The following is a 23182-nucleotide window of genomic DNA, read 5'->3' as shown; positions in this document are numbered from 1 at the left end:
TACAGCTACAAACACCTCTCGAAGCAGTGGCGGTTCGAGCTGTTCTCCTAAACAAACTCATCACCATTAGCTCTCTTTACATACCCCCACATTACAAATTAACGAAACATGAATTTCAATCCTATGTAGATCAATTGCCAGAACCTTATGTTGTTCTTGGCGATTTCAATGCGCATAGCACCTTGTGGGGAGACTCTCGCATCGATGCGCGAGGTCGTCTCGTTGAAGAGTTCCTTTTTTCTTCTGGAGCGTGCCTTCTAAATAAGAAAGAACCCACATATTACTCTCTTGCAAACAGATCCTTTTCGTCAATAGATCTTAGTATTGTTTCCGCATCTATACTGCCTGAACTCAAATGGGAAGTTACGAGCAATCCTTACGGGAGCGATCACTTCCCCGTACTGCTAAGAACATCTAAAGAAAATGAATTTCCCCCACAAGTTCCCAGGTGGAAGATAGATACAGCCGACTGGAAGAAATTTCGAAATCTATCTAGAATCTCATGGACTGATATGCCTTCTCTAGAAATCGATGCCACTGTTGTGTATCTCACAGCGTTCATAATAGATGCCGCATCTAAATGCATATCTGAAGGAAGTGGTTTGGCATGCAGACGGCGCTTCCCGTGGTGGAACGACGAATGTAGGATTGCTCGTAAGAAACAGAACAAAGCGTGGGGGTTGCTACACGCTTCCCCCACTGCAGAGAATCTTATCAACTTTAAGAAAGTAAAATCTCAAGGCAGGAGAACCCGCAGGCAGGCCAGAAGAGAAAGTTGGCAGAACTTTTTATCAAGTATTAACTCGTTTACAGATGAGGCGAAAGTCTGGAACCGCGTAAATAGAATTAGAGGGCGGCAAACATATTCACTCCCTCTAGTAAATACACAGGGCGATACACTGAAAGATCAGGCCGACTCACTGGGGGAACACTTTCAGAGTGTATCAAGCTCAAATCATTATTCACAATCCTTCCTAAAATATAAACAAATAGAAGAATGCAAGCCACTCATCAATAAATGCCGACAGAATGAACCGTACAATTGCCCTTTTAGTGCTGCCGAGTTGAAAGCTGCCTTGAGCGCATGCAAGACCTCTGCACCGGGATCCGATAGAATCATGTATGAAATGCTCAAAAACTTACACAATGACACGCAAGTAACACTACTTACACAACACTATCTGGCACGCAGGGTACCTTCCAATGGCATGGAAAGAAGCCATTGTGATCCCTGTTTTGAAACAAGGGAAAGACCCTTCTTCAGTGGCAAGTTACCGCCCGATAGCCCTCACAAGCTGCATGTGTAAGGTATTTGAAAAAATGATAAATCGGCGACTCATCCATTTCCTTGAACAAAACGAAAAGCTTGATCCCTTTCAGTGTGGCTTCCGAGAAGGGCGCTGCACAACCGACCATCTTGTACGTATTGAAGGACACATTCGTGACGCGTTTGTACACAAACAGTTCTTCTTATCGATATTCCTCGATATGGAGAAGGCGTACGATACGACCTGGCGCTACGGCATCTTGCGAGACTTATCGGAATGGGGCATTCATGGTAATATCTTCAATGTAATAAAAAGCTACTTGTCCGATCGTACCTTCCGGGTGAAAGTCGGCAATGTGCTGTCACGTCCTTTTACACAAGAAACTGGTGTACCCCAGGGAGGCGTGCTCAGCTGCACACTTTTTATTGTTAAGATGACAACGCTTCGTGCTTCCTTACCACCGGCCATTTTGTATTCCGTCTATGTGGACGACATTCAAATAGGCTTCAAATCCTGTAACCTCGCAGTATGCGAGAGACAGGTACAGCATGGATTGAACAAGGTGTCAGGGTGGGCAGAGAAAAATGGTTTTAAAATCAATCCTCAAAAGAGTTCTTGCGTGCTGTTTACAAGGAAGAGAGGCCTGGTTCCGGATCCTTGCTTGGAAATGTGTGGACATCAGATACCTGTAAACAAAGAGCACAAATTTCTAGGTGTTATACTCGACAATAAACTTACTTTCGTCCCACACATTAAACATCTTAAAGAAAAGTGTCTGAAAACAATGAACCTAATGAAACTCCTGTCGCAGACTACGTGGGGTAGTGACAGGAAGTGCCTAATGAATCTCTATAAGAGCCTCATCCGGTCACGATTAAATTATGGTGCCGTGGTATATAACTCTGCCGCCCCGAGCGCACTAAAGATGCTTGACCCTGTTCACCATCTAGGTATCCGCTTAGCCACGGGCGCTTTCAGAACAAGCCCGATTGAAAGTTTATATGCCGAATCGAATGAATGGTCTCTCCACCTACAGAGATCATATGTTAGCTTTACATATTTCCTTAAAGTACGCTCCAACCCTGAACATCCATGCTTTCATAACATTACCGATATGACGTGCGCTACACTTTTCAGCAATCGTCCCTCCTTAAGACAGCCTTTCTCGCTGCGTGTGAAGCAGCTTAGCGATGAAATGCATGTCCCGCTCCTCGAGCATCGCTTAATGCACCTAACCAAGCTCTTACCTCCTTGGGAGTGGCAGGTGATACAATGTGACATATCCTTTATAAAAGTTACAAAGCACGCTCCTGAGGCCGAAATCCGAATGCACTTCCTAGAACTCCAGCACAAGCACTCCTGCGCAGAGTTCTACACAGACGCTTCGAAGTCAAATGCCGGGGTATCCTATGCAGCCGTCGGCCCATCGTTTTCGGAATCCGATGTACTGCATCCGGAAACAAGTATCTTTACGGCTGAGGCCTACGCACTACTCTCTGCTGTAAAGCACATAAGAAAATCGAAATTTCCGAAAGCAGCGATCTATACAGACTCTCTCAGCGTCGTGAAGGCCTTAATGTCACTCAGCAAACATAAAAATCCCGTATTTAATGAACTCTACACCGTCTTGTGTAAAGCGTACGTAACTAACCAGCATATCATTATATGCTGGGTGCCTGGCCATAGGAGCATCGAGGGCAACGTTCTGGCGGACGAGATGGCCACGTCTATCGCATCGCAAGCCGTTAACCCTACCGCTGAGGTGCCTGTGACAGATCTCAGGCCTTTCTTGCGAAGGAGGATGCGCGGCCACTGGCAACGCATGTGGGACGCGGAAACAGATAATAAGCTCCACCTAATTAAGCCACAGTTAGGACTCTGGCCCTCTGCTACAAAATCACGCCGAACAGATGTCCTATTCTGTCGCCTAAGAATAGGACACACATTTGGCACCCACAATTTTTTACTCACTGGAAATGAGCCCCCAACCTGTGGGAGATGCGGAGAGAGGCTGACCGTCCTCCATGTCCTCCTGGAGTGTCGGAAAGCCGAATCTGACAGAAAAAAACATTTTCCGTTAGCATACCGGCAGCATATTCCCCTTCATCCTGTAATGTTACTCGGCCCAGAACCCCTCTTCGACACTAATGCAGTCCTAAGTTATCTGAAAGATGTTGTGTTGCATGTTGTTAGCCCCACATGTCCGTAGCGTCTCCTCTCTTCAGAGGATGGCGCTGTGATAGTTCTTTCGTGTAGCACGTGCCTCTAGGCCCTTGTATTTCAAGGGCTCTGGCGAGGCAACAGTGCTCCAGGCATTTTAACCATCTCATATATTGTCTATTTTGCACACATTCTTTTACGATGGATTTTATAGCTCATAGTATTCGTCATCTGTCATCGTCATAATTTTATAGCAAGTAGATTTTACGCACTCTACAGCGACTATTTTTAGGCCACTTTACAGCCAAGTCACATCTTCCATAATACATCCTTAACACTACCACCAGTCATGGCGCTCTTTGGCCAAACCTGGCCCTTGCGCCACAAAACACCACACATCATCATCATCATAGATCTAGGCCTGGGAGTGCCAGCCAGCACCACAATGCACACCCATGACTGTGGATGAAGAACATCTTTTGTACTTCAGGCGTCACATAGTACATGAACTTGGGAGAAGGCGAATAAACCCTCATAAGCTACCTGAAGGCATCAAAACTGCCAGAGTCAATACCCTCGTTATGTAATCAACGAGTAGAAGGGGAACCGAGAGGCCCACTTTTTGTTGGCCACTGTCATATGAAGCCATGTGTGATATACAGAGGGATGGTGCTTTCCAGAGATACCACTAATGCCTGGAAAGATCTAGCACTGCCAAGTAACTAGCTTTAGAACCCACCAGCTTTTTACGGTATGAAGATGTGAAGCTTGGCAGGTGACGTTGGTCTGACTCCACCCGTTCACTGTGGATCACTGCTGTTTTTACTGGCTACGTGGTGCCAGCAGTCACTGGAGCCTCGCTCTTATGTAGGAGTACTAAACAGCCTCCTGAAATAAAAATCCAAAAATGGCCACATTATGCATTTTTGCCATCCATTTTCATGGTGTTCTTGGCATGTGTGAGTATGTGAATTAATCCACTCGTTTTCAAAATGTGTTGATTAATTTGTTCATTTATCAACCTCATTCACTGATGCCATTAATTTTTAACTCATTATCTCTCTGCAAGGGATAAATTATTTTGATCTTGTGCACTATGTCTCATTTTTTACCCTACTTATGCTCACTTATAGTAATTCTCGAAAGTGCTGTGTTACGGTTTTCACTTGTGAATTAATATGCATTCTCTAATATGGGTTTGTCTGTTACTTTACTTTCCTTTATCTGGACTGAGACCGTTCTTTATAGCAATGCTGCTTATCACCAGTCAGTATGTATTCGTGTGCACTTGTTAATTTGCACTCCCATCATAACACAGACTGTGCCATTGGTGTACTTTCATCCCCTCTATGTAATTACAGAACAGGCCTTCAGCGTCTTCAAAATAAAAATAAAAGAATATGCAAGAAACTAAGTCCTTTAGCAAGACCAGTGCCTCCTGTCAGAGCTGCCATTTAGTCTGCTAGGCACTAGAACTGTCGATAGCAAGGCATGATCCTCAGTGAAATGAATCTACTGTATTAATACCATGCTACATATCTGCTATGGCTCCCATCTTTAGCATTTACGTGCTTGCTTTATTGTCAGTTTAGCACATTGGCATGAGTTTGACCTTAAGTATGCTTTACATCAATTTTTCAGCATTGCAGGTTTCCAGACTGATTATGTACATCTTGATGTTGTGCTCTCTTCAAAGATGTTTCCCAAATGCTCAACAGCACTGCCTACAGGACCAGTAATTCTGGGAAAGCTGAATGGTTGAAACATATCACTCAGCCATAAGAAACCATTTGTGTGAGTATTCAGTGAGCACTCACTGTGCTTGCACCAGATGTTGTACTCATGAAGTCTCAGTAGTGGAATTACTTTATAGTCACAAGTAGTGTAGTTGGTTACCTCATGGTCTTAATATTATGGTGAAAGTACTGACTACTTTCCTGCATCGCGGTCTGTGGTTATTAGGTTTATTAAAAACGTTTCACAAGACAGATGAAAAAGGGAAGTGATGAAAAAGTTTCCACAAAGTTTAGCCAAAGGAGCAATGGCTTCTGATCTCTCTCTATTTTTTAACTATGTCAAGCAGTCAAAGGAGAAAAAAATGGCTGTGGCTTAGGTAAGGTTAAGCCCAGGATGCGAAGCATACTAGCCTTTATTTTAGTTGTTGAACCACTGTTTAGCCTGGTGAACTGCTGTTGCTTGGCTATATTTGGTTCGGCTAGACGAAGAAACAACTCATGCATTACTTCTTCGCCTTCAAGAGTGGAACGCGACAGCGTTCCCGTCGACCCGCCAAGGGGTGTAAGACAATGGGCTACAGGGCAGCGACTACGCGCCCCGCATTGGACGCGGTGAGCGTCGAGCAAAGCAGCGTTCGGCGCGGCAACGAAATGTGCGCCTGAGCAAGAGACGCACGCCTTAGAAACAGCGCGTTTCTAAGGCAACACCGCATTCACTAGAGGCGCTTTTGTACCGCTTTGAAGCGTCATACTCGTGGCTCAGTGGTAGCGTCTCCGTCCCACACTCCGGAGACCCTGGTTCGATTCCCACCCAGCCCGTCTTGCAAGAGTTGAGCCAAAGCCACTTCTCCTCTGTCGTGACGTCACGGTGTCACGTGATTTCATGGTCACCGCCGCGCCTGAGGAGCTGGGTTGAGCCCTCGTAATATGCTTCGCATAAAAACTTTCAGGCAAACTCATGGTGGTGAGGGTTGTAACAGCGCACCCAAGACAAGGACAACAGAAGGAAAAAAACGACTGCTGTTGTCCTTGTCTTGGGTGCGCTGTTACAACCCTTACCATGAATCCCAACCAACTGGCCCAACTTGCCGTTCTGATTCAGACAAACACAGTGAGAAACAGTTGCTGGAATTTGTTGCTAGGACTTTTGGAATTTATACGTTTACCCAGAAAGCAAAACATTCATAAACTGCTCTTTCCATGCCGCTGGGTTCGTCGTCCTGTAGACAAGGGCTTTTTGCAAACAGCATCGAAAACGAATACAATCTCAACTTACACTTAACGGAAATTTACATTACAGTTTGAATTTAACAAAACTACCGCACATCAAGTCCGGACTTCGCAGAAAAGTCATTGTGGCTGCAGCATGCAAGACTCGTCAGTGTGCGATTCGCGAGTCTGCGTCGAACAAATTTAATTCGTGCTCGCATGTTTACATATGCGTGAGTTTGGACTAGCACATCTGCAAGCTGAAAGCCACTTTTGAAACCAGCAGCCTGTGTTGGTAGTCAGTGACGCTGAGGCCGGAGGAGAAAAGACGCACAAATTTTTAGGGCGATTGGAAAGTGACGACTGGTTACAACAAGAAGTTAGTTCCGAAAACCAGCATAACAGTCTGCCTGCCTCGTTGCCCACGTAGATCAGCAAGCCATTTTAAGTAGCTACGTCGAGTGGAATTCATTTAAATTGGATACATCTTGCAAGCTCACCGGCAACAATTTGTAAATTGCAATATTTGTCCTAGCTTAGGTAATTAAGAAGTTCATTAGTAGACTTTCCTTAATTAATTGTGCTATATGTGTTTTGATTTCTCGTGATAGTAATGTCTACTTCATCGAAATAATTGAGCTCAAAGACGAGAATTATGCTATCTGCCACAGGCGATCTTTAAGAATTCCATGAAAGAAAAATGTTCACCCTGTATAAAGAGGTTGCAGCAACACCATTTAAGGTTGTTTCTGGGGCCAGAATCAAAGCGTTTGATAAAGAAGTGATTCTATCAAATCTGCGTGTGTTTAAGGTTGCTGACTTTTTTTTTCCATGCTATTGCCATTGATATCAGTAATCACTGTTACCGTCCTCCATGCGCAATAATTAGAGAGCATTCGCAGATAGAAAAAAAAAATTAGTTCAAGAAGTTTTCAGGTGTTTCTTTAACTGTTGTGGGTATTGATAGTTCAGATGGCAGGCTTTGTATCATGTCACGGAAAAGGAGGTCTTTAGTATTGATTGATGGTACGTTTAATACAATGAATCTCAATTTAATGAAATTCATTATTTATATATGTTTTGTTACTTTTGGATCTCGACTTCATTGGACACAATACCCCTGAACTGTAACCTAGTGAAGTAATTTTGCACTTAATAATGCTTCCCTAATGAAGTCCACATGTAACACAAATGCTTGCTTCGGAAGTTTCATAAAAAGCGAGGAATAAACAGAAGATGATGCAAGCTGTTATTTGCAGACATCTTTATGGGTGCAAGCACTGCTGGCAAGTTTACGTTATAGTGATTGCCATGTGAAATTAGAGCAAGACACAGTGCTGTGCCACTTATCTCAGCATGAAACATATATGGAGAGCAGTTTTCACACTGCACTCTCAAGAGGCCTGGTTCGGGGGGGGGGGGGGAGGAAAGGGGTACTTTTCTTTTGCAGTGCGTATGGTATTGGCAAGGAGGACTAATTGTTTTCTTGGGGCGGAGAAGCATTTTCTTTGGTGTTTTTTCACTGGTGGTAACTGTGACAAGTGTTGTGGCCCTGTGTGTTGCTATACTTGAGTCTACTGTACTAAACTAAACATTAGAAGTCCTGCATCGGCTGCTGCTGATTGTGCTCATGGCACCATCCAGTGACAGTTTCGAGTACTAGGCATGACCTGCATTGCAAGTTTGCTTTATTGCAGACAGCTCTGTTTGCTGTAGTGCGTTATGGGTCATTACATACAATATGATGTCCACTGGCGTTGATCATCAATTTGTTGCTCGAGTATCCCATGAGATATTGCTCATAAAGCTTTTACTGCAAGGTTTAATCTACCAGGTGTGTTTTAGCATGTGACAGGGCTTCCTTTTTTGTTTGTTTTACCTTTTTCTAGGTTCATCAAAGACTTGGTGAAACCATGACCTCATTATATCGAGGTCCAGCCATGCAAAGTCCTATTTGGTGAGTCATCCTACTTCTGCTACCAGTGATCACTGTTGGAAGTCATGCTAAATGTGATGTTTGTTTTCTTTTGAATGGTCCAGCATTCGCCGCATATGACAGCTTCGCAAGGGAGGTGCGATTGTCAGAATCAAGGGGCTACTGGATGACATCTAGCAGATATCACCACAATTTACAAGTATATGGTGTTGATCCCTTCTCTTGCTCACTACCTACCTTCAAGAGCTGCACCTGATCCCTCTTTGTAATACTGTCAAGGTGAGTTCTGGCAAAGTGGGTAACATTATCACACTGCTTGGCAGTGTTGAATATGTTGAAGGGACATATATGTAAAGTCATAAGTCTGCCTAGACTGGTGCATCGACCTTCCATCCATTAAAAAGTTTTCTTTTTTAATATAAATGCTCTTCCTCAATTTATAAGTGCTACTGTTATCACTTGACTAGCTTGTAAGTAGTTATGTACTGTAATGCCAGAATGAAACCTGAACACAAAGGGAAAGTTTATTGATAAGAAAGGTCTCTTCAAAGGTCAGCATTCAAAGATCCATAACTGGAATGCAGTCAGCCTCACTGCCTGCTGTACTGATTTTCATCCAACTTCTCTATGCACTTGAGAAGGGAAGATGAAAAGAAAGACGATCGCAATGAAATAAGTAGACATATCTGGTTGTGGCAAAAGAAGGTAAGAGATGCACTCTAGCTCCAGAGTGAGTGCCAAAGCTAATTGTAGCCATTCATAACCTTGCAACAGTCTTCGACAGACACAGCAACTGAGGTGGCATCATTTCTCCCTTAATTTTGGTAAGGCCTTAACCAATCTGGTGTCCTATTTGAAATTTCTGCTGATGCGATCTCCTGCTGTATTTCCCTTGATATATCTCACAAAGTCCTTCTAATGCATTCCCTATTTACACACAAATCTTCCATTTCTTATTTTCAGCTATGTCTATTCCTTTATGAAAGGGAACACATGAGCACATGGTCTGTGTTCTGCAGAGGCGGCTTAGAGCGCCAGCAAGTGGCAGCAAGGGGAAGCACACCCACTTGTGGCGTCATCTATTGGCAGCCAAAATCACCAGACACAGCTAATAGTCAAGCACCTGCTGGACTCCCTCCTATGCCATATGAATGCACAAGGGGTGGGCCTACAGCCCAGCATCCGCCGCAAAAATGCATAATTTGCAAAGTTGTGACACATAATCCTTATAATAGTGCAAATGTAGATGACTGGTAGCCTTATAAGCAATAGTGAACAAGTGAAACAAAAAGAAATTTGCAGAAAAATTGGGGACAAGCTCCACCACTGGAAAAGCTGGCGCCGCCGTCAGCATGACATGGTATGAGGGATCACGTGGACACAGCGGCTGTATCGGCTGCTTCGGAAGCACCGAAGGGAACTGAAAATGAAAGTTTAAGTCCCACCTGCACTGCAGTTTTGATTTAGTGGAGTGGAGTGGAGTGGAGTGGAGTGGATGTACTGCTTCGGGTGTCGGAATAACAACACTTGAAAGCACTTTAATAGGTAATAGCTGGCTTTTAAGGTGTCCAACACAGTAGGCTACTGCTCGGCGCCGTAGTGCCGGATGTACGCAACAGAGCTCAGTGTCAGCCTTCAGACGTACCCGAAGGACACGATGCGTGAAGCTTGGATCCTGAAACTTGGAACCAGCAAACAGCCATCGGATACAACTTATGTGTGCAGCAAGCACTTTTGCGAGGAAGATTTCTGGTGTGGCATCAGGGCTGCGATGTTCGGTAAATAGCCGAAAGCACACTGTGACGCCCGCCTACGCAAGTTGCCCGCCTAATGTCATGGAGCTTTGGTCTATGAACTTGTTTATGCTATATATTTGCAAGTTCACTGGACTGAAAAGGGAACGGTAAGAAGCACATTTAAAAAAGGCATTGCATATGCTCATATTTGTGTTAGCACCAAAGAATGAATGTACTTGATAAGAAAAAGAAGCAGCGGGAAATTGCTTGCTGAGAACACCGACAAACATACAGTGTGGCACAACATGAGAAATAATGAGAGTGAAACATACAAGAATTTAAAAGAAAAGGAAAAAAGAAAGATTAAAGTGTCATGACGGTTCATCACGAAATTATTTTTGAACAGCTTTTATAGCATCCATGCAACAATAGTTGCTTGTGTACTTTCAAAGCTCATATGCTGCGGCCTAAAGCTTACAGCACGGTGCGAAAATGTGCTCACAGCGAAAGGGAAACATCGTGCGTGGACATGCATGCAGACATGCTGTTGGTGCGTCGCTGCGAACACGTGCGATTGCTGCATTATTCTGTCACACTCCATTTGGGTATCCAGAGAGCCCACTAGAAGAACATATTTCACATAGCTTTCTCTCAGCGATTGCCTACCTTTGTCGCAAAAAGCCGGTTCGGGCGACTCCGTCGTGGTGACCATGCGCAGTTGGTATGCACTGTGTTTTCGATAAAAAGATAGCGTCTGTAAATCATTCTGTGCTTTTTGTTTGCCCAAGATTATTATCTTAAAGCAAAGCTTTCTTTGCCTTTTGCTTTCAATTTCCTACGGCTGCTGCTGTGGTTGCTGTGGCTGTTGCTGTCCAACGCACTGCGTAGGGGGGTGGTTCAGAGCATGTACATACATGGAAGGAGCATGGCAGAGAAAAAAAAGAGACACTACGAACTCGTTTGGACCACACCGCGTCAAATGTGCACAATGCCCCTTGGAGCTCTGGGTCGTCGCCATATTAGCCTCTTGACAGCTGTAATTATCCGTGAGCCCCCCTCAAGTGCTTACCTTACTATCAATGTCCAAGTCCAGAGGGAAGCTAGATAGAATGGAAGAGAGAAGGGGGGAGAGGAGGCAGAGAATTGGTCGAACCAACGCAGTCTCGAAACGAGTGAATAACAGCCTTGCCACTCTTCACTCAGTTTCCATACAAATACGAAGGGTGGGGAGGATAGGGAAAAGGTGACATGAGAAGGCAAGGAAACGCTAAATAAACTTAAGTTCAAGGTACAGTACGGTGTGTTTCTGCTATTTCTGAAAAATAAAACCATGCAAATAACTTACGCAAGGCGTGCTGAAGCAGAGCCGCATTAATTGAAGTGCACCGCAGGGCCTAGGCGACGCAACGGAAGCGGTCGCGTGTCAAATCAGCACTTCTGTGCCCGCTGCGATAGCTTTGCGGCTATGGCATTGCTTGAGGTCACAGATTTGACCGAGGCAGCCGCATTTCGACGGTGGCAAAATAAAAATGCATGTGCATTTTGATTTGAGGACACGTTAAAGAAAACCATGTTACCAAAATTATTCTGGAGTGCACCCCTACGGCCTGCCTCGTAATCCAATTGTGGTTTTGGCACATACAGCCCCATAATCCAATTCAAGTTTAGTGCTTCTGCCACGATGTGATGTGCCATGTGAGGCAATGACAACGCTCAACCCTCTCAGAGGTTATGAAATATCGTGCACAACATGGCCTCAAGCAAACACCTCTCCCTTTGTGTTTTGTGTACTATGTAGAGAAACAGCAGTGGTGCACGCAAGGTAATATTAAACATCAACTCACCACTCTTATGTTCGATAAAGCATTGAAGAAGTTGAACGTTTGCCGTTAACATTACGGCCAATTATCGTCAATCAAAGCAAACAGCACAGGAAGCTTCGCTTATATTGATTCCCACAGTGCGTAGGATCTGCATCATTTTTGACGGTAAAAACTTGCCTCGTTTCTAGAGTACTTACAGAAATGTGCAGGCAGGCTCCCACGCAGTATTTTTATTGAGCACCGCCAGCCAAACCTATGAGCAGCGTGCTACATTATCCCTCATCCTATGCAAGCGAGGAATTTCCTACAGATGGCAACTCTGTAAATCCTCGCCCCCAGTACCAATAGGAATACATAGGGCTCCATAGGAAATGGAAGGGGGAGCCTATAGTAAGTGTAGGCCAACTTGAAATTTGTGGATGGGCAAAGTGAAATTTGGACTTGGACAACTCCAGTTCCCCACTTCCCCCCACTCTCCACTTCCCCGCATAGCGTAACTAAACCTCACCTTATTCGAAGCTGTTTAGGAGAGAGCAATGCACCCAGGTCAAACTTTGGCCCAGGTAAATAAACCAAATTAATTAGTTTGTGAATTACTAGGATTATTTTTATAAGGACATTTCTTTAATTGATTAGATATGCATAATCAAAGGTATGAAGGAGATATTTGTAGATTTAATTAATCATTAAGATTACCTAATTAGGTCAATCTCAAGTACCCGTAATTATTCTTACTAAGGCTCCATTTATTTAACCTTAGTTACTCTGCTTTAGTCTAATAATGTAGTATTAATGATTTTAATCAACATCACTATTTTATTACCCTCAATTAATCTTCATTATGTTTAACAGATCTTACCTAATTAATTTTATTAGTCATTAACCTTAATTACTCTTACCTTTTCAGTACTCAATATATGTAGTCATCATAAACCTCAGTAGTCTTACATAATCATTAGCAGGCTCGTAGCCATGATTTTTTTTTTCTTTCTAGGAGTGGGCTAAGGTTTCATTATTTCCTGTTTAAGTTTCCCATGCTTAGTGCATAATGCAACTATTACCCTTGGTCTGCCTAAAGGCGTGTACCATCCTGTACATGTCGAGGGTGAGTGTTCAAAGGATATGCGCCTTCGTTCATAGGCGACGTGCCAAGCATGAAAGCGAGCAGACCGCCGGCCATAAAAATTTAGGGGGGGGATCTAAAGCCCGGTAGCCACCCCGGCTATGCCACTGATCACAAAACATTGTCACATATACCTCCATAAAAACTCGTGTATAACTATGCATGCAGTGCATTTTGTCAGACATTACAGACAGACAGATGGAGAGACAGATGTAGCCATAGGATGCTTACGCAATAATATACTCTGGGAGTACCTATTAACTACTGGGCGTATGTTGGCACTTGCACGTTTCCAGTGCACTTGCGTACCCAGCGCAGTTTGCTAACAGCAGATGCTGCGCTGCAGGCCGTGCTTTTTGCGCAACAGTCAGGAAAAGGTAGCTTGCCTATCGTGAAAAAAACCAGTAGCTTGCCTATTGGCCGTGCCTGGTTATTCTGGCTGCCAATAGATGGCACCAGAAGTGGACGTGCTTCTCCTTGCTGGTGCTCTAAGCAACCTCCGCAGAGTACAGGCCATGCGATCGCGTATTCCCTTTTATAAAGGACCACCGTGTACACTGCAAATGTCTGTTTTTGATGGCCATTCTTGTGTGCATTGTTTCGGGTATTCTCAGATTTGTGCTCACATCAGTGTTTGTTTACTGCTTTGCTTGTGGTTGTTTGTTTCATCTTTTTCAATGTACTGTAGCGGGCACTTCTCATTGAGGCAGAAGACTACCTTATTATGCCTCCATCACTTCTAATGCGACTTCTCCCTGCGCTTTGTCTGCATTCTCCCTCACTCGTGCAACCTGACATTTCCACTTCTGCATGAAGTTTAGGCCTACAGTAACCAATAATTAAACAAATAAATAAAACCTAAGGGTCCATAAAGAAATAACAGTGCTACACACACTGACCAACAAGGAAGCCAAAATATTTGTAGTTATTTCTGCATGATGATAAATTGAAATTCAGTGTAATAATATGCTCTTTTTCATTGTTTTTTTTTCTCTATGACTTTTTTAATGTTTATGTGTTTTTCTAATAGTGATGCGTTTGCCAATTAGATTTTGCTGCATTTATTTGTGCATTGCAATAATTTGATTACTGGCACATTGTATCATTGAAATTGCAAATTTTATTATGTAGCTGTTACTGGCTGAGATAAGTTAGTCATTGTCAGGCACTAGGTATTCAAAAGGGAGATGTGCTTTATTAATCAGATATTATTTACACATTTACAGGACGTCATAGTGTGTTTTCGAACAAGTGGTGGTCACGTGATAATCCAATAATGTGTTACTGCACTGTGTAGTATCATATGAAGCCAACAAACACTGACGCCAAGGACAACATAAGGGAAAATACTTGTGCTTAATAAATGAAACAAACAAACGATGAATTAATGGAAATGAAAGCGGATGAAAAAACAACTTGCCATAGGTGGGAAACGAATCCACAACCTCCGCATTTCGCATGCGATGCTCTACCAATTGAGCTAAGTGAGCTAACGCGGTGCCGTTTGCCCATCCACTTTATTGGGTATTTATGTTTCCTAGTAGAACCCTGGGAGTTTAGCCAGCGCCACCACTCACAGACCTTGGTGGCGGATTTGAAACATCCTTTCTGCCGCAGGCGTCATGAGAGCGTGATCTTTTTAGGATGAAAGCAACCGGTCAATAAACCCACACATGCTACCTGAAGGCATCAATGTTGCTGGATTCGAGACCCTTGTTATGTAATAAACGAGAAGAAAGGTGGTAAACTGAGGGGCCCGATTTTTGTTAGTCATATCATCTGAAGCCAACAAATACTCACACCAAGGACAACATAGGGGAAATTACTTGTGCTTAATAAATGAAATAAACAAGCCATGAATTAATGGAAATGAAAGTGGATGAAAAAACAACTTGCCCTAGGTCGGGAACAAACCCACAATCTTCGCATTTCGTTAGTGGTGGCGCTGGCGAACACTACCAGGGTTCTACTAGGACACATAAATACCCAAGGAAATAGATGGGGAATGGCGCCGTGGTCGCTCAATTGGTAGAGCATCGCACGTGAAATGCGAAGGTTGTGGGTTCGTTCTCCACATACGGCAAGTTGTTTTTTCATCCACTTTCATTGCCATTAATTCATCGCTTGTTTACTTCATTTATTAAGCACAAGTAATTTCCCTTATGTTGTTGTTGGTGTCGGTGTTTGTTGGCTTCATATGATATGACTAATAAAAATCGAGGCCCTCAATTTACCCCCTTTCTTCTCGTTTTGCACAGTGTAGATGTTATAACAATGGGCCCATCACAATAACAATAGGCTCATCACCAGATGCTATTACATCATGAGTGCAGACTCAAGGTGTAATAGCTATTCAGTACTGTGTGTGCACACTGTGAAAACGTTAATGCATGTTAATGCCAATATCCTGCAGTAGCAAACAAAAAACATTGTAACCAAAGAACATGAGATTGTCGTAGCTCAGGCAAGATGTTCATATAAGTTCATAGTTTATGCAGATTGTTGTAGCTTAGGAAACATGTTTCTAAGAATTCATATCTATATATTTTACCCTCTTGTTTATGCAGGTTACAGCACCTCCTTTTGGCACAGTTGAATGACCTTTGAATTCTTGTATAGTGTGGTGTCTTGCAGACTATTGCCGTGGTCAGCATCCCTTTCAAGTTGTTGTGACTTGTAAGTAAGAGTTCCTTTATTGAAGGGAAGGACAACTGTCGGGAATGTGTCTTGAGATTATAGTGCGGATGAAAAGATTGCAACTCACAATGATAGGCGCAAGCATAAATTTATTCCTTAGACCGCTCAGTGTCGATGACGTAGCCGAACATTTTCGCATTTCTGTCCCGCCATGTCACTGACACCAAATAGAAATGTAAGGACTATACCAAAAGAGCATTGGCAATTATCCATGTCATTTTCTCCCTTTCGCCTAACCAAAAATGAACCATTGTGTTCGTTTTATAATATCCAACAAAAACACCCCATGCTGGAGGCGCACCGGCTCCGAAGAAACCTGACACTGAAAAAATTAAATAAGGAATTAAGTTTTTAAATCAGCACTGAAACTTGCACAGGAATGACAGTAAGGGGGTAAGCGACACTCCGTGGTGAAACGTGTTGGTAAGCCCTTGAAGACTGCGTTCATTTCCACATAAATGTACAGGCCTCAGTTTGGTTTCAAATGCTATGTCTATACTATAAAGTCACAAAAATGTTTATTTCCTAATATTGCAAATTGTCTCTGTCTATGTATGTATTTGTAATCTGCAAATAGTCTTATAAAGGAGTTGCGCTTCCTATGTGCAAGAAAACAGAGCCAATAATTTACAGAGCACCATCATCTTACAGGCTTCCCACAAATACAAAACCAGCTACTGTACTGTACCACAACAGCATGCAGGTGTCTGCACACCAACCGACAGTGAGGCTTTGGAATGACCTCACTGGCTGTGCAACATGCAGCACCACTCACCTCAGGTGACTCAATCAACTTGGTGTCAACGGCACCCGCCTATCCAACATTCGCAAGTGGCACATCAAAAAGAACTACTGACGGTCACAAAACACATGCTTATGAGATCACCCAACTTTCTCCTCTTCAGAATTTTACTTAGTAAAGGAACATGCGCTCATGTCCGCCACGTTATAGGTGGCAAGCTCTCTTGGTCGTCTTGCAATGTGCGGTTAGACGCTGGCTTTGAATTGAACATGTCATGTATTAGCAGCTTGTGTTGATGCTAAATTGGTTGAGTGGTTTTCGCTTGTCACAAAATATCCACTTTAGACTTCACCTTATTCCAGCTGCAATTATCTTTTACAAGAAACAAGTTACGTTATAACTGTGGTTCGTCTTTTCACAGGTGGTAACGCCCACTGGCAGTCCGACTGGTGAGGGGCTGTCTGTGCCTCTGCACTGACGTCACAGTTTCGTGGGTCTCCATTTGTCAATTGGTCAGACACACAGGTAGTGACGGTTGCCTCTGAGATGCCTCTGAGTAACAGGAACCGATGTCAAGGCTGCCATGTTTTAGTTTGGTGCTGGCAGAAAATTTTGCAACGTAGAAAAGCGTCCACGACATCTCTAGAGTAATAAAAAGTCGTTGCAGCTGTTTGTAGTCCGCAATCTCAGCGTTGGGTACAATAGCTATTCCACTGCCTAATCTGCATATGTTTCGAATTGCTAAGTTTCTGTCGCCCTTGATGCCCTCCATCAAAATGATACAGGAAAGAGGCAGGCACACCGATGCGAGCAGGTGTGCATTTATAGGAGAGAGATAGAGAAACAAAGTGACATCTAAGCAGCAGCCACCATCCTTCTTCTCTCGAGACACCTTCAGTATTCTCTTTCCTGCAACAATATGATAGTGTAAGCTGTTATACGCTCATTCCAACAGCCATTTAGGATGGTGATAGTGTCCGCCGCAGCTGCTGGTGTCCGGTGTCCGTAGCAGCTATCACCGGGAATGGGAAAATAAATGCCCAATTCCCGCCGGGGCCAAACTCAGTCCCACGGCGTGGGAATCGGCTGCTCTACCACTGAGCCACGGCTGCATTTGCTAGCATGCAGTGGAAAAATGTCCTATAAACACATCCTAGCATACGAAGAGACACGCGATGCGACGTGAGTGCCGCCTAGCATTGATACGTGCATGTTTTACATTGCAGTTGCATATTATTACACCACTTAGAATGCCATGTAGCACATGCACAGGTAGCAGTACAAAGCAGTTACAGAAGGTTTGAGGAAGAAAAGGAAGTTACAGAGATGTATAAATCTTATGGAATGTCATTAAATCATCATCATCATTACCACCATATAGTATTGTTACACCATGTAGAACGCCATGTAGCACATGCACAGGTAGCGGTACAAATCAGTTAAAGAAGGTTTGACGAAGAAAAGGAAGATTATAGAGATGTAAATCTTAAGGAATGTCATTAAATCATCACCATCATCATTACCGCCGTATCATGCCGTATGACATGCGTGTCGCCTAGCTTCAATGCATACAAACCTTGCATTGCAGTTCTGTTATATTCCCTCAGGGGAGGTATTCTGTAGGAGTCCACCTAGTGGACTGTCCATTTCGGCCACTGCTGATTGGCTGGGGCCGCTCGTCTCCTCCTCGCTCGTCTCTTCTTCGCTGCTCAGTGGCCGAAATGGACAGTCCACTAGATGGACTCTTACAGAATAGCCCCCCAGGTGTCCCGACATGTAGCAGTTGCAGATAGCAGTCGCATGCTCCATTTAGCTGGACCTCGTAAACTCAAGCAGGCTATGTGACTATTTGTTACCACCCCGTTTCGAAGGGGATGCGAGCAAACCATTATTATCGTCATCATCAACAGCAGCAGCAACATACCATGCCACGGGTCAAGGCATGTGACTTGTGTGCCACATGGTCGGAGTAGCTGTGTTTACTCTTTGGTACATGCTATCGTGCCTCCTGGCGAGGTACAAACCATAGAGCTACGCATGCATCTGCAATCAGGCAATGTTTGGCTCAGCAAACCGCTTTGCAGAGAGCAGCACAAGACACAGCTTACCGTCAATACTGGGTGGACAGTTCAGATCGTTCTCATGAAACTTACATGATGAGACTTCACCGCAGTGTGTGCTGCCAAAAATGGAGATCCTACGGAGCTGCTCCTCTGGCTTATGCTGCGACTGTGCTACATGCACCATGCAGGCCTGTGACTTCCATTTATCATTGTTGGTGTCTGTACACAGTAAGTAGAACAATCTTCACATATCAAAAAATTATCCAGACATTTCCTGGATGAACTGTTGCAAGTATAAATACTGTAGCGAGATATAAGCTATTCTTTGTCATCTGTACATGATCATCATCATGTGGGGCTCATATGGGGTTCTTCTTCATCATCGCTTGTGGGGCTGGCTCTCGAGTGTGATCCGTGCTGTGGGCGTGATCGCTTCGCCGTATCTTCGAGTCGGAATAAACGTAGTGACGACTGCTACGTCACAAGTGGTGGAGTGTGCTTTTCGGTCCTCCGTCCTCTGACTCCCCGCTCAACCTCCTGGAGCTTCGATCGGGTCGCCGATTGTGCCAGCTGTCCGCCACCATGTCGCAGGACGAGCCAACAGGCACTTCTACTTCCACCATCTCGGCCTCGGCTACCCCGGCCTCCCCGTATTGGGTTGTCAGTGGACACCAGCGTGATCCCCATCTGTTTGCTGGACTTCGTGGGGAAGACGTCGAAGATTGGCTGGACGACTACGACCGAGTGAGTTCGGCTAACCGTTGGGACGATGCGTCCAAGCTACGTCACGTCGCCTTTTATCTGACCGGAGTGGCCAAGACTTGGTTTTTCAACCATGAGGTTGATTTCACGAACTGGGGCGCTTTTAAACAGCAGCTCCGCCAAATCTTCGGCACACCGGCTGTTCGTTCCGCCCTCGCCAAAAAGACGCTCGACACTCGCAAGCAACAAACCGGTGAATCTTATACGTCGTACATCGAGGATGTGCTTGCTCTTTGTCGACGGGTGAACCCGGCTATGACAGAATCGGACAGAGTTCGCCACACCCTCAAAGGCATCGGAGCTATTGCTTTCCATGCTTTAGCCATCCAGAACCCCGCTACCGTTGCTGATATCGTCGCTACTTGCCAGCGCCTTGACGAACTCGAATCAGTACGGTTGCAGCCAGACACCACTCCGAACACTACTGCCGACGACCCTACTTTACGAGCAATGATACGCGCAATAATCCGAGAAGAGCTCCAGTATCTTGGCTTAGCCGCAGGGCCTATGCCTTGTCATGCCTCCGATACCAATCTGCGAGACGTTATCAAGGAGGAATTGGCGTCCATGGCTGGTGCAGCGTACACGGACCCTCTAACCCCTAGGGCCCCATCCACGTACGCACAAGTAGCCGCAGCTACTCCAGTCATCGTTCCACCGATGCCTCCAAAACCAACACCGGCCCCCATCGCGTCCATGACTACCAGCGCACCTACCCAAACCAGCTATCCGCAGTGGCGTCCTCCTCGTCCCATCTGCTACTACTGCGGCTATCGTGGCCACATAGCACGTTTTTGCCGCAAGCGCCAGCAAGACGAGCGTCGCGGATATGATGTATACGAACGGGATGACTTTTCGCCCGGAGCTACTTTTCAACGTTTAGGGAGCTTCCACGACCAACGCCGTCCTTATGGTCCACCGCGCGGACGCTCTCCATCGCCTACTGTAGCATCCGAGACGGCTCAGCCGTACCGTCCTGCGAGACGCCGCTCGCCGTCCCCCCTTCGCCGCTCTACGTCCCCACTAAGACCTGCTTCTCAATTCGCCGATCGTCGTCCGGAAAACTAAAGTATGCAGCTTTTGGAGGAAAAGCTGCATCGAACGACAGGACAGAAATTCCTCCATCGCGTCCGTGCAATGTGATATTGGTTGTAATAGAAGGTGTCCAAGTAGAAGCTTTAATAGACACTGGTGCTAGTGTTTCAGTCATTCACTGTGAATTGTGTTCGCGACTTCGGAAAGTTACGACCCCCTATGATGGACCTACGCTACTCGCTGCTCAAGGGGCTGCCATTCGACCTATCGCCATGTGCACAGCTCGTATTTCTATCGATGGACTTCTGCATTACGTACAATTTGCAGTGCTAAGTTCGTGTGCGCAACAGCTCATATTGGGATGGGATTTTCTTTCTACGGCCTCCGCCTCCATCTGCTGTGGGCAAGGCGTTCTCCACATGACCGACACGACATATTCACTTCATGCAGATGACGCACGACTTCACTTTCTTGCTGCAGAAGATACCGCGCTACCTCCTCGCCATCAAAGCATTGTGACTATCACGTCTGATGTGATTGACTGCGGCGACGTGCTTGTATTACCATCTGCACGCTGTCTCGCAAGAGGGATTACCTTTGCATCAGGGCTGGTTAGGTTTGATCATGGCTCTGCGCTTCTCTACGCTACAAACCCGACATCCGAAAAAATTCTCATCCCTAAAGGCACTACATTGGCTTCCGCCACCGAATCGGAGTCTATATCTGTTGTTTCATTTAAACCAGCTTCCTCTGAAGTTCCTTGTACCGGACGGACCGCATCTCCTTCAGCTCTTGCAGATGCCATCAGTTCCGACCTGACACCTTCACAGTCACAACAATTGCTTGCTTTGCTCCAGAAACATGAAGCTTCGTTTGACGTGCATTCAGCTTCGTTGGGAAAGACTTCGATTACGACGCATCGGATACAGACAGATGGTACATCCATCGTGCGCCGTAGACCATATCGCGTATCGCTAGCCGAGAGGAAAGTCATTGACGAGAACGTCGCGGACATGCTCCAACGGAATATAATACGCCCTTCTGCTAGCCCTTGGTCTTCCCCCGTTGTTTTGGTTCGGAAGAAAGACGGCTCTGTTCGATTTTGTGTCGACTACCGAGCACTTAACAAGATCACGCGCAAGGATGTATACCCTATGCCGCGAATAGACGATGCCTTGGATTCCCTGCAAGGTGCCGAGTACTTCTCCAGCATCGATCTACGTTCCGGCTACTGGCAGATACCTATGCATGAGGACGACAAAGAGAAAACAGCGTTTTCAACACCAGATGGGCTCTACGAATTTAATGTCATGCCATTCGGCCTCTGCAATGCACCCGCAACGTTCGAGCGCATGATTGACACCGTTCTTCGTGGCCTGAAGTGGAAGACGTGCCTGTGCTATCTGGATGATATTGTTGTTTTCTCGTCAACTTTCTCTCAGCACCTGCAACGTCTGGATGAAGTTCTCACATGCCTTGCCAACGCTGGACTTCAGCTAAACACCAAGAAATGCCATTTTGCGAGCAAGACGATTAAGGTACTCGGTCACATTGTGAGCAAAGATGGCATTCGTCCTGATCCTGACAAGGTTTCGGCAGTTCGGCACTTCCCTCGTCCCGAAAAGACCAAAGATTTGCGCAGTTTCCTAGGCCTCGCCTCCTATTTTCGCCGATTCATACGAGGCTTCGCCTCAATAGCGTCACCTCTGCACAAATTACTGGGTTCTAATGTTCCCTTTGTGTGGTCTCCCGAATGTGAATCTGCGTTCGCCCATCTGAAGCGCGCTCTCACATCGGAACCAGTACTACGCCATTTTGATGAAGCTGCTCCTACCCTCCTGCATACGGATGCTAGTGGTCATGGCATTGGTGGCATTCTCCTACAGCGAGACGACGCTTTAGGGGAGAGGGTCGTCGCATACGCAAGTCGCGTTCTGACAAACGCCGAAAGGAATTACACCATCACAGAGCAGGAATGCCTAGCTATCGTTTGGTCTGTACAGAAGTTTCGACCTTATCTTCACGGCCGCCATTTCACCATCGTTACAGACCATCATGCATTGTGCTGGCTTTCGACGCTGAAAAACTTGTCTGGACGGCTTGGTCGGTGGATCCTTCGTCTACAGGAATCAATCAATCAATCAATGTCAATCAATGCCCATCCTCCTGTGAAGAATATGTGTCCCGCATTCTGCGTTGTCGCCAGCTCGCATCAACACCGAAGCACAGCAACAGGACCGCAAGCAGCATTACGACGCCTCTCATCGCGTCGTGTGCTTCCGCCCTGGCGACGAAGTGCTACTCCGGACACCAGTTCGTACTCCTGGCTTGTGTGACAAGTTTCAACTTCGGTTCATCGGCCCCTACAAAGTCTTGGAGCAGACTTCCCCGGTTAACTATCGCGTGGTACCAGTTATTGTTCCAAGTGACCGCCGCTGCCGCGCTGCTGAGGTTGTCCACGTGTCCCGTATGAAGCCTTTCACGCGGCGTTCGCCGCCCCTTTGAATTGCAGCCAGGATGGCCGCTCTCGCGCGAGGGGACATTAGTGTAGCGAGATATAAGCTATTCTTTGTCATCTGTACATGATCATCATCATGTGGGGCTCATATGGGGTTCTTCTTCATCATCGCTTGTGGGGCTGGCTCTCGAGTGTGATCCGTGCTGTGGGCGTGATCGCTTCGCCGTATCTTCGAGTCGGAATAAACGTAGTGACGACTGCTACGTCACAATACTTCAGATAGTGGGCTCTCCATCACTCCAAGAAAAGGGGAATGCTTGAATATCGGTTGTTGGTCCCTTTAAGGCTCATATCTTGGACTTTGTATTCAACTGAAAATTGGTTACTTCTGTGCCCACAAGTAGTGTTTTTGTATAAGTAGGGATGTGACGTAA

At 45.4% G+C, this 23182-nt stretch overlaps 1 protein-coding gene across 10 annotated transcripts in view; it reads left to right on the top strand.

The window, feature by feature from the left end:
* The window catches only part of LOC139052947 (THAP domain-containing protein 2-like), a 42170-nt gene extending 18988 nt beyond the window's left edge, over positions 1-23182 (top strand). For 7 of the 10 annotated variants that reach the window (XR_011510136.1, XR_011510137.1, XR_011510135.1 and 4 more), the window contains 5 exons: positions 5070-5222; positions 8263-8330; positions 8414-8588; positions 15559-15667; positions 16852-17370. Coding sequence is in view for 1 of the 10 variants with exons in the window: in XM_070530093.1 (XP_070386194.1) it covers positions 19076-20323 (1248 nt within the window). In the remaining 9 variants the exon portion in view is untranslated. The other 3 variants (XR_011510131.1, XR_011510130.1, XM_070530093.1) reach the window with 3 other exon arrangements.

The sequence above is a fragment of the Dermacentor albipictus genome, unplaced genomic scaffold (assembly GCF_038994185.2).
Source record: "Dermacentor albipictus isolate Rhodes 1998 colony unplaced genomic scaffold, USDA_Dalb.pri_finalv2 scaffold_44, whole genome shotgun sequence".
NCBI classification, from domain to species: Eukaryota; Metazoa; Arthropoda; class Arachnida; order Ixodida; family Ixodidae; genus Dermacentor; species Dermacentor albipictus.
The sequence above is the reverse complement of the archived record's forward strand: the minus strand, read 5'-3'. Positions and strand labels throughout refer to the sequence as shown.